Here is a 12,315-nt window from a genome sequence, read left to right as displayed (position 1 = left end):
TCTGTGTCTAGTCTTTCACCAATACAATGCTGCCTCAATTACTGTAGTTTTATAGTAAGACTTGAGGTCTGGTAGTATCAGTTCTCCAACTTTGTTATTCTTCCTCAGTAGTATGTTGGCTAATCTTTGGCCTTGCTTTGTAAATTTTAGAATCAGTTTGTCAATATCCACAAAGTATCTTGCTGTGATTTTGACCGAGATTGCATTGGATCTCTAGATGAAGTTGAGAAGAATTGACATCTTAATGATATTAACATTCCAATGAATGAACACCAAATATCTCTCCATTTATGATATCGAGAACTTCTTTCATTTTTTTCATCAGAGTTTTATAATTTCCTGCATATCCCTGTACATATTTTGTTAGATTTATACCTAAGTATTGCATTTTTTGGTGCTACTGTAAATGATAATTGTGTTTTTAATTTCTAATTCTAATCATTAATTTCTAGTATATAGCAAAACAATTGACTTTTGTATATTAACCTTGTATCATGCAACCTTGCTATATAATTGCATATTAGTTGTAAGAGTTTGGGTACTTTTTATTGTTTTGTTTTGTTTTGATACTTTCTTTGGGATTTTCTATGGTCATGTCATCTACAAAAAAAGATGGTTTTATTTCTTCCTTCCCAGCTTGTATGCCTTTTATTTCCTTCTCTTGTATTATGGTACTAGCTCAGATTTTTAGTATGACTTTGAATAGGTGAGGTGAGAGGAGATATCTTTGCCTTGTTCCCAACCTTTGGGGTGTAAGTATCTAGTTTCTCCCCATTAAATTTGATATTAGCTGTAGTTTTTTGGAAGATGTTCTTTCAGGTTGATTTTTCACATAAAGAAAAATTGTTGAGATTGGCTTATCAGATATTGTAGTTGTCTCTAGCTGCCAAGATCTTCTGTGGGGGCCGTTGAGCCATTTTGAATTTAAGGGAGCTTTAGTAGCTTTCAAGAGGACCAGAAAGCAATCATCTGAATCCTGATAAGGATCTAGAGCAGACTGTGTATCTCACTGGGGCTCACTTGTGCTAAGGGAGAAATATCCTGGCTGTTCTATTGCCCTCCCTCTGTAGGTTGTTTGTTTGTTTGTCTGTCTGTAGACACCTCTGTAGGTTGTTTGTTTGTTTGTCTGTCTGTAGACATGGGGAGCATGATCCAGGGAGTGCCGGGGAACAGGTGAATTCACAGTCCTTAACACGCTGGACCCCACTTACTTATTTGCCCCTTGTTCCTTCGCCCATTTTCCCTGTGCGCTCCCTACATTCCTGGTGCTCGTACATAATCATCACTCTCTTAACACTTGCCCTGTTTGTCCACACTTTGCTGGTTTTACACCCGATGTGTCTTTTGTGGGGCACCTGTGTCAGATGAAATTTACATTTTTCCAAGTTCAACTCAAATGTCCCCTTTCTGGGAATCCTTCCCAGTCGTCCCCATCCAAAATTAGCCTTGTTCCTTCTGAACTCCCACAGCCCTCTAGTTATACATCTATCCCTGCAAGTGCAGCGTACTGCACATTGTGTTTCTGTGTCTGCCTCACCCACCCATGAGCAGATTGAGGCAGACCCATGTCAAATGCCCTGTGCTGGCACAGGGTCTACCTCAGAGGACGGTGCCCAGTAATGTTTATTGATTGAGTGAATGAAATTACTGGCCTTGCATAAATGGCCCCTTTCATACTCTTAGAAACCTCTGTCCATTCTTCCTTCCATACTTGTTTTCTGCCTGGTGTTCTTTGAGTCCCTGTACATACGCGTATTTCTGGAGTGTAAGAGATGCCTGCAGCAATTCTGTTTCTCATGATGAAAATAAAAGGAAAATTATCATTCATTGCAGACCTACTGTATTCATCCATCAACTTCATAATCTTAGTGTCTCATGTATTAATTAGGGAGTTCAGGATCCAAGTCCCAGAAAATGCCGACTCAGCTGGCCTAACCAATAAGGGACCTTATTATATCTCTTTATAACAAGACATATAAAGCTAGGGTAGCTTTAGGGATGGTGGCTTAACAGTATCATCAAGAACCCCTTCATTCTTTCTTCTCTGCCAGTTTTAGCATATTAGCTTTTCTTTTGGGTTGACTCACCTCATGGCAACCAAATGGCATCAGCAAATCCAGGTATAACATCCTAATTCAATAATGGTTAGAAGGAGAAAGATACGTTTTCTTCCTTGGGCTTCTCTTTAAAATGGAGGAAAGCTTTTCTAGAAGCTTCTAGAAATTTCCTCTCATGGCTCATTGATGAGAATTGTATCACATGACAATGCTTGAGCCAATCACTGCTAAAGAAATAGAGGTCATCAAAATTGGCTCAAACCAATCAGGATCTCACCTAGAGGCATAGAGGGAGGGTTGTATACTAGAAAATGAGCGTTCTTTCAGTAGGAAAAAAGAAATAAATATTGGGGCGGAAATTAGCAGTGTCAGCTATACCCTTTTTTTCATAGAGAATTATTTTAGACTGAATTTCAGGTTAAGTCACTTACGTAAGGTTCCAACAGCTGATAAAAATAGAAATAGGATTCAAATCCAACTCTTTCAAACTCCAAAGCCCATCCATGTACTTTTTTTTGCTGCACAGCTGGACTCAGAGTCAGACTTCATTTTCCAGAAAAGCCAAAGTCCCCTTTCTCATGGTGAGCACTTCAGGAGTTGAGGCAATCACCCTGCTTTCCCAAGCCGACCTTCAGCTGGGCATTTAATCTGTTTATTAAGTTATGACTAATGGCGCTGCAAGACACCAAAGGCTGCCCATTCAGACCTACCGTGTTTCCCTGAAAATAAGACCTAGCCAGACAATTGTATTACTATGTTACTTGTATTACTATAAGACTGGGTCATATATAATATAAAATAATATAATATAATACCAGGTCTTATATTAATTTTTGCTCCAAAAGACGCATTAGAGCTGATTGTCCAGCTAGGTCTTATTTTCGGGGAAACACGGTAGTTTTAGTTAGAGGAGGTTCAAGGGATAAACATCATATTCATATTCTATGCCGAGAAAATTCAATTGCAGCTCTTTCTCTTTCAGAGTGCAGGATTGGCGAGGGGCTTCTGCTGGGTCCTGCTTTGGTTTAATAGAAATGAAACCTCCTAAGCAGGCAGGCTGTTTTGGGAAAGTGGCCACTAATGCGGTCCCATGGGGCGGGGGCCAGGCCTGAACTGGGCAGTTTGCATATTCACTTTTACAAACAGTTGGCTCGGAGTCAGCAGTTAATGGGATGGGAATGATGTTCCTGTACCAAATCATTTCCTGAAAAAAACATTTCCAATTGCAAACATATCTCAGCCTTTCTTCTCCAGTTTGTTTTGTCTCTGTGAGTGAATTAAAGAGGCAGGGCTGAGGGGAGGTTTCTGACTGGGGATTTTTCATCTGAAAACATTTTTAACAATGATCTCCATGTAAAAAGAGATCCCTTTCTGACCTACCTTTAGGAGTCCTGGCTGCAAATATTGAATTTCAGTCACACTGTAGAGGTGTAAATATCTCTATATTCACAAATTGGCTCTGGCTGTACAACTGTCTTAGGAGAGATGCAGCTTTTCCCTGCTTACAAAATGTAAGCTAGAAATGCTGCCCCAGAAATGTGCACACATGCCCAAGTATGTACACACACCACACAGGGTCAGGCCAGAATATAATTTACTTTTCCTGAGGACAAGCTGGAATCCTTCTTTGCATCCTGTATACTGCTTTGGCAAATTGTGCTTCAACTCATAGCCTGTGCTATTGAAGGATGGTCTAAACAGTTTTGATTATTCATTTATTTAACAAATAGTTCTTAAGTGCTTACTGTGCATAAGGTATTATTTTAAGTAATAATAATAATAACATATATTCATATAGTTCTTACCAGGTACCAGGGACTCTTCTAAGCGTGTTACATATATTAATTCATTTGATCTTCTTAAAAACCCTAGCAGGTAGGAAATATTATCATCCCCATTTTGCAGATGAGAAGACTGAGGTATAAGAGGTTGATGAACTTGCCGAAGGTCACATAGCTAGTAAGTGATCCTGGATTTGAATCTAGGAAGTCTGGCTCCTCTTTGGGGATCTAATAGTAAACAAGAAAAAAGTGCCAGTCTTCCCACAGCTTACATTCTGGTGGGGGGAGATAGATAAAAGACCTGTAAATAATGCTCGTTTCAGATCTTGACGAGTGCTTGAAGAACATAAAACAAGAGAGGGAATCAGGCAGTTAATCAGAGGGTCTTACAGATCTTAGGAGTCGGGGTTTTATTTTGAGTACAATGGGAAGCTACAGGAGAATGTATCACCCTATTTACATCTTTAATATTCTGATTGTGCTATTGGAAGTAGAATATGATCAGAAAGCAGTAGACCAGTTAGAAGGTGGTTCTGGTTGTCCAGGCGAAAGATGGCCTGAATTAGGATGATGGTGGTGGAGAGGGTGGGAAGCAGTTGGCATTGGGTCCTGGTTTGGAGGTGGAGCCCACAAAACTTGCCAACGTATTGGCTACTAAATGTGAGCAAACAAAAGAAGTTCAAGATAATTCCTCGGATTTTGGCTTACCCCATTGTATATATGGTGGGACCCTTTACTAAAGAGGATAAGAATAGGGGAAGAACAGTCTTGTATCAGTGTTGTTATGGTGGGGACGAGAGTATTGAAAATCACGAGTTCTGTTTTGTATGTGTAAATTTGAAACCTCTCTTACTAGACATACAAGGAGATATCCGAGTAAGACTGGCGCTCAGGGTCAGGTCTCGGCTGGAGATTTAAAGGCGGACATCAGCATTTAGGTACATGGGATCACCGAGGACAGCTTGATCCAGTTGAATTTCCTGTGATGACAGAACTCTTTACATCTGTGCTATCCAATATGGTAGCCACGAACCACATGTGGGCCATTAAGCATTTGAAATGTGATGGGTACAACTCAGAAACCGAATTTTTAATTCATTTAATTAAAAACGCTGCATATGGCTAATGGCTGCCATATTGGACAGCACAGACCTGGGGAGAATGTAGACAGAGAAGGTCCTGGCCAGGAGCTAGTTTCTTCCTTGTTTAGTAAGCCCAGCCTCGCACCCACATTTCAGCATGACTTGATTTCCACTGCCCATTATTTGCATGGCTGTGCTTGTTAAGTAATGGAAATCTTGCTTCTCTGTGAGAAATAGTCTGGAAAAGAAGCAAACTGCCAGTCCTAGGAGGAATATTAGAAGAAATTATAGAAATCTAAGGAAACAGTTGTTCTTCGCTAGAAAGCAAATGCAATCCTATACTTATAGAATCATTTAAGCCTTGAAGATATTGCTTATATTTTTCATTATGTTTTATGGGGGGGAATTATATAGTGGTGGGTGTCTGTGAATTTGGAGATTCAAGACGGTGACTGGCTGATATCCCACGTGAATGTCAAGGGCCCACAGCCATGGGAATAAATACCAGCTTCATAATGCGAGTCGTGTCTCTTTGGGGTAGAGTGTGTTTCACTCTTTGTTAGGCAATCTCGTTCTCCATCCAACTGCAACCATCAGTGAGTTTGCTAATATGAAAGAACTCTTTGTAAGCGGCTGCCTTGTGCTTAAGAGTTCTTGCAAGTATATACTGGCAATCGGTGAAGCCAGAGTCAATAAAAAATAAAATAAAATGGAAAGATGGGACATTGCTTCTATTAAGGTTGATTGCAGCTGCCATGTTAGCTCTTTAAGGACCTATTGCTGGTCTGCGCTTTCAGAGAAAATGGTCTTTTTGTGCTTAATTGGTGACAAGTTATTATCCAAACTGCAGTTGAATAGAGGTGAGGGGATTGAAGTCACCGCTTTTAGGAGAGGTAATCCAAGGTCAGCACTCAGCAGAGTCTATCACACAACGGGTTTTCTGGTAGGAATTTTTGTTTGTTTTTTGTTGTTTTTTTTTTAACTAAGACTTCATGTAGGGGGTAGGTAAGGGGAAAGGATCAGGCTGGAAGTCTTTCATGGTCATTGACTTCTTTTTATGTTTCATGAAAGTGGAATTGTAGGTTTCTAGGATTTGGAAACCATAGAAGGACTTGTGGGTTATCTAGTGGTGCTCTTTATGTTCAGCTGAGGAAACAGGCCTAGAGAGAGGGGTGAGGTGCTTGGCCTCAGGGCCCACAGCTCGTTGGAGCTGAAGGCACAGGACCAGAGACCAGCGAAGAGGCTAAACTGAGACATTCTCGAGCAGTGGCACTGGGGTGGGGTGAAACGGGGAGGTAGCACAATAAAAAAAAAATACTCAGCGAAGCCACATCAGGAGAGAGGTCACACAGAAGGGTTGAGCCAAGGATGGAAATGGCTTCCAACCTAAATGTGGCCTTCACATGGTGACTTCATTCCTCCAGTCCACCACTGTCAGGTCCCCACTGTGACCAGACAGCAAGCTCTTGAAGGAGGGATAACAGGAGGCGAAAGGCAGAGACGTAAGAAAGCCGTCCGTACCCACCTCACTTCCATTGGTTCCAAGATCATTTCTGAGAGGAGCAGAGAACTCCCTGTTTCTCTGAGGAAAGGGAATGAGGTGACAGTCGGAAGAGGTGAGAGGAAAGGGACAATTTGGTCCTGTTCGCAAGGAAAGGCAGGGAAGCGACTGCAGGCTGAGCAGCAGCTGTGCGCCAAGCTTAGCGCTTTGACTGCCCGCGTGTGGCCGGTGGGCCGCCGTGTGACCCCGCACTTCCTTCTCGTTGCAGTGTCCGAGCTTCAGGAGGAGGGCATGAATGCCATCAACCTGCCCCTTAGCCCCATCCCCTTCGAGCTGGACCCTGAGGACACGATGCTGGGTACGTGGCTCTCTTCTTCTCTGGGGTGGCCTGATGCCTTCCAGTGGAACCATCCCCACTGATTTCCTTTTCTTTTCAAAGAGGAGAATGAAGTGCGAACAATGGTGGATCCAAACTCTCGCAGTGACCCCAAGCTTCAAGAACTAATGAAGGTAAGAAAACATGAGGAGGGGCTTCCACTGCCTCTCAGACTGAACAGGTGTCTCTAGACCACCTGCCCTGTGCAGGTACCACGTGAGCCACTGCAGAGAGAACAGTCACAGCAATCCCTGCCGGCCGGCAGCTCCTGGCCCAGTAGGTGGACATATAAATTTAACAAAACCGGGACACGACGAATGCCCAATTAATTATGTTGATCAGAAGCAGCAAAGAAATTAGGGCAAAGCAGTTCATTTGCTGGGATCTTGTAGTTCACACAGTCCTTTCACTGTTTTTCTCAAGGACCCTCAAAAGCTCGCTATGAAGTAGGAATTATTATCATCCCCATTTTGCAGATGATGAAACTGTCTCAGAAAAACCAAATGGTTTGTTTATGGTCACAGCTGAGTGGGGGAGATGGAATTCAAGCAGAAATAAAGGAGATTCAATGAAATATTATGTATAATGCACCTGGCACAGGGGTTGGCATGTGGTCATCCCTCGAAAAATGTTCATTTCATCCCTCTTCTAATTCCCCATCCTGTTTCTTCTTCTTCTTCAACTTCTCCAAGCTTCACTTAAAACAAGCCTAAAAGGGCAGTGGATGTCAGAGTGATTCATTCAAAATGCAAGTTGAATATAGCATTTTCCTGCTGAAGACCTACGTGCAGTTTCCTATCAACTGCAGGTTGAAGCCCACACCTCTGGTGGTGGTATTTGGTGTCTCCACACTCTACCTGCCTCTTCAACCTCAGATTGTCCCCTGCCTAGTGACACGGAAACACCAGACCTGCTCATGGTGGCTTTCCATGCACACTGTGCTTGTTTCCCACACTCCCCACTGCCGTGCCTTTGCTTATGCAGCCTCCTCTGACCAGGTGCCTCTACCTACTCTTCAGGGTGGGGGCAAAATGGGATCATGTCCTCCAGGGAGCCTTCTTTAAACCCCGGTGCTATTACTCAACCCCTCTTGGTGCTGTTATGGGTCCCTGAATTTGGTTCTATCACTGTAGTCACCTCCGTGATACTTCTGTCTTCCGTCACTAAATGGTGAGTTTCTCGAGGTTAGACTGTCTCTTTTTTTTAATCATTGTACCCTCAGGATCCAGCACAGAGTGTGACACGTAGCAGGTATTAATAAATGGTGGGTGGATGGATGGGTGATGGATGGATGGAGGGAGAGAGGAAACAAAGGAAGAGAGGGCAGGGAGGTACACACACAGAGGGCCATGGATCACAGCATTCGTGGGTAAACCTGGCGTTTCAACCCTAGTTTGTGTAACTCCAAAGCCCATACCTTGGCCGGTACAAAGCCACACGGCCAAACACTGTGTGAATGTTGCTTGCCATTAGGGTAAGGAATGGTAGAGGGCCAGAATATATTAGCAGGGACACTGGTGCCACCAGCACGAGAAGGGCTTACACCTGAAAATGATCAGAGCCTCTGGGGCTCACACTTACAGCTACTTGTCCACACACGTGGCTCATGTGGATAGTTCTGCTGCTTTCAAAATCTGAAGTTCATTTAGATTTCAGTTGTCCAGGATAAGAAAGCTGGTCTATAAAAAAATACCCCATGACTGTTCCCTTATTCTCTATCTCTAGGTATTAATTGACTGGATCAATGATGTGTTGGTTGGAGAGAGAATCATTGTGAAAGACCTGGCTGAAGATTTATATGATGGACAAGTCTTGCAGAAGCTTTTTGGTAAGAGGAGCGTTGAATGTTGCCAGGGATCTCTTTACATAGCAGGTGGATGTGTTACGTACTCGCAGTTAGGACTTATTCCCAGCTCGCAGCGGTTCACCTAGAATTGAATGTGAATGTGTACAGTGTGGGTTAACAGACAGCGGAGGCTTTAGATGTCCTCTCAGAATCTGTTTTATATGAAGGAATTGCAAAGGGACTCTCAATGACCAGCTGGGTCTGCTGCCCCCAGCAGTTGAGGGTCATCAGCTGAGTAGATGAAAAGACTCCACTGTATACTGGAAAACATGCCTCAGCCACCCCAGAAAATTGTGCGCTGTGGCCTCTGTAGGTATATCGACGTGTGTGGGGGGGGGCACATTTATGTGTCTATATACCTGTCATCCATGTGTGTGTGGGGGGAGGGGCACAAGTATGTCTGTTTGGATCTGTGTGACCTGTGGACCTGTGTGTATGTATGAGTGCGTGTGTATGTGTACCGCTGTGTCCTATGGATGTGTGTGTGTTCTTCTGTGTTTCCCTGTCTAGGTTGGGTGCAAGTGTGTGGGAATATATGTCTGTGGTGTTAGCCTCTGTGTGTGTCACCTCTGTGAAGGTATGTGTCCCCACGTCGGTTCACAGCTATGCATATAAAAATGTAAGGCCGTGGGGGAGAGAAAGGAGAATTCAGGGGTGATCTTAGTGTTGAAAGGACAAATTCATCTTGAATAAATTTGGACTTCCCCTCCCTGTTCTCTCTGTTTTCTCTTGTCCAAACCTGTTCCAGGTTCTAGACTTTTCACGCTTAACTGCCCACTGCTAGGCAGCTGAACCTATGGTTCTCTTCCACCTCAGAGGTTTGGACAAGAGAAAATGATTACCGTGTTTCCCCGAAAATAAGACCGAGTCTTATATTAAGTCTTGCTCCAAAAGACGCATTAGGGCTTATGTTCAGGGGATGTCATTCTGAAAAATCATGCTAGGGCTTATTTTCCGGTTAGGTCTTATTTTCGGGGAAACACGGTATTAGATTAAGGCATACGTTTTGGGGAAGAATACCACAGAAGTGATATTTCCTTCTCATTGGAGCACATAAGGGAATGCATGATGTTAACATCTTATTACAAGTGACGTTAAACTTCATCACTTGGTTACAATAGTGTCTTCCAGGTTTCTTCGCTGCAAAGTTGCTATATATAATTAGTTTGTTTGGGGAGAGATAGTTTAAGACTGCAAATATCTTGTTTCTCCTTAAACTCCTCCCACTAATTTTAATTGGTGGAACACATCTGCCTCAATTATTACTGTGGTGGTCTTGTGGAGATTTTCTATTCTCCTTATTCTTTCTACATTTATTAATTGGAATTCTTCTGTAAGGAAACGTTGTCCCCTATTCCTCATTTACTTATTTATATCAGTTGGACATGAGGATACTTATTTCATACTTTACGTTATAATCCAATACTATCATCATTCATTTTTTTTGCTGATATTCTTCCAGCTTTGACCCTTGGGAGCTCTTTCAGGTTGGCTCCTGGACACTTTCAATACACTGCCTCATTTTTTTTTCCTTAGCACTTCCTTACTTTCTGGCATTATAAGTTGTACTAGGCCCATCTTATGTTTTATTTACTCTGGCTCTGGAATCAACCACTTCTCCAAGGAGCCCTGATTTCTTTTATCAGAAATGGTATTTAGAAGGATGGTTGGTTAGCTTAGCTCAATTGGTTAGAATGTGGTGCTGATAACACCAAGGTTGCCTGTTCGATCCCCGCATGAACCACTGTGAGCTGCGCCCACCTAAAAAAAAAAATGGTGTTTCGAAATCAATATTAATGAGTGTTTTTTTAAATTACAGTTGACATACACTATTATATTAGTTTCAAGTATCCAACACAGTGATTAGACATCTATATATATTATGAAGTGATCACTCTGAGATATCTAGTACCCACCTGGCACTATACATAGTCATTACAATATTATTGACTCTATTCTTTACATCCCTCTGCTGTACTTTACATCCCTGTGACTACTTTATAAGTACCAACTTGCACATCTTAATCCCTTTCACCCATTCCCTCAACTCCCATCCCATCTGGTGACCACCAGTTTGTCTCTGTATCTACGAGTTTGCTTCTGTTTTGCTTGTTCATATACTTTTTTATTTTTTGGATTCCACATATAAGCAAAATTATATGGTATTTGTCTTTGGCTTATTTCAGTTAACATAATACGCTCTAGGCCCATCCATGTTGTCATAAATGGTAATAAGATTTCATTCTTTTTTATGGCTGAGTAATATTCCATTGTATATCTGTACCACATCTTCTTTACCCAGTTGTCTATTGATGAACACTTAGGTTGCTTCCATATCTTGGCTGTTGTAAATAATGCTGCAATGAACATATGGATTCACATGTCCCTTCGAAGTAGTGTTTTGTGTTTCTTTGGATAAATACCCAACAGTAGAATTGCTGGGTCATATGTAAGTTCTATTTTTTAATTTTTTGAGGAACCTCCATATTATCTTCCATAGTGGCTGCATCAATTTACAATCCCACCAACAGTGCAGGAAGGTTTTCCTTTTTTCCACATCCTTGCCAATATTTATTTGTGTTTTGTTTTGTTTTATTTTTAATTAAAGTTTATTGGGATGACAATTGTTAGTGGGAATGGAGAAAGTAAGCATGTTGAAGAAAATGGAATACTCTAAATATCAAACACTTATTTGTCTATGTGTTGATGATAACTATTCAAACAGGTTTGAAGTTATATTTCATTTTGGTTTTAATTTCCATTTCCCTGATGATTAGTGATACTGAGTATCTTTTCATGTTATTGGCCATCTGTATGTCCTCTTCAGAGAAAGATCTATTCAGGTCCTCTGTCCACTTTTTAATTGGATTTTTTTTTTATGTTAAGTTGAATGAGTTCCTTTTATATTTTGGATATTAACCCCTTATTGGATGTATCACCGGCAAATATCTTCTCCCATTCAGTAGGTTGTCTTTTCATTTCATTGATGGTTTTCTTCTCTGTGCAGAAACTTTTGAGTTTGATGTAGTCCCATTTATTTTTTCTTTTGTTTCCCTTGCCCAAGAAGACATATTCAAATAAATACTGCTAAGAGTGATGTCACAGAGTTCACTGCCCATGTTTTCTTCTGGGAGTTTTATGGTTTTAAGTCTTACATTTAAGTCTTTAATATGTTTTGAGTTTATTCTTGCCTATGGTGTAAGAAAGTGATCTAGTTTCTTTTCTTTTTCTTTTTTTTTTTGCATGTGTCTGTTTGGGTTTCTCAATACAATTTATTGAAGAGATTGTCTTTACCCCATTGTATATTCTTGCCTCCTTTTTCATAGATTAATTGACCATCAAGGTGTGGGTTTATTTCTGGGCTCTCTATTCTGTCCCATTAATCTAGGTGTCTTTATGCCAGTACCCTGCTATTCTGATTACTATAGACTTGTGTGATAACAGGTAGCACGATACCTCTAACTTTGTTCTTCTTTCTCAAGATTGCTTTGGCTATTTGGGGTCTTTTATGGTTACATATAAGTTTTAGGATTACTTATTCTAGTTCTAGTTCTGTGAAAAACGCCATTGGTATTTTGATAGGCATTGCACTGAATCTGTAGATTGCTTTGGGTAGTATGGACATTTAGGTTGTCTTTTCATTTTGTTGATGGTTTCCTTTGCTGTGCAAAA

The 12,315-nt window shown here is 41.4% G+C and overlaps 1 protein-coding gene across 5 annotated transcripts in view; it reads left to right on the top strand.

The window, feature by feature from the left end:
* PARVA (parvin alpha) overlaps nt 1-12,315 on the top strand; it is a 154,878-nt gene that overhangs the window by 96,535 nt on the left and 46,028 nt on the right. For all 5 annotated transcript variants that reach the window (XM_033121003.1, XM_033121004.1, XM_033121006.1 and 2 more), the window contains exons 2-4: nt 6,690-6,779; nt 6,861-6,931; nt 8,523-8,625. In XM_033121003.1, the coding sequence (XP_032976894.1) occupies nt 6,690-6,779; nt 6,861-6,931; nt 8,523-8,625 (264 nt within the window). The remainder of the gene's footprint in view (nt 1-6,689; nt 6,780-6,860; nt 6,932-8,522; nt 8,626-12,315) is intronic.

This window comes from Rhinolophus ferrumequinum, chromosome 11 (assembly GCF_004115265.2).
Source record: "Rhinolophus ferrumequinum isolate MPI-CBG mRhiFer1 chromosome 11, mRhiFer1_v1.p, whole genome shotgun sequence".
Lineage (NCBI taxonomy): Eukaryota > Metazoa > Chordata > Mammalia > Chiroptera > Rhinolophidae > Rhinolophus > Rhinolophus ferrumequinum.
The sequence above is the reverse complement of the archived record's forward strand: the minus strand, read 5'-3'. Positions and strand labels throughout refer to the sequence as shown.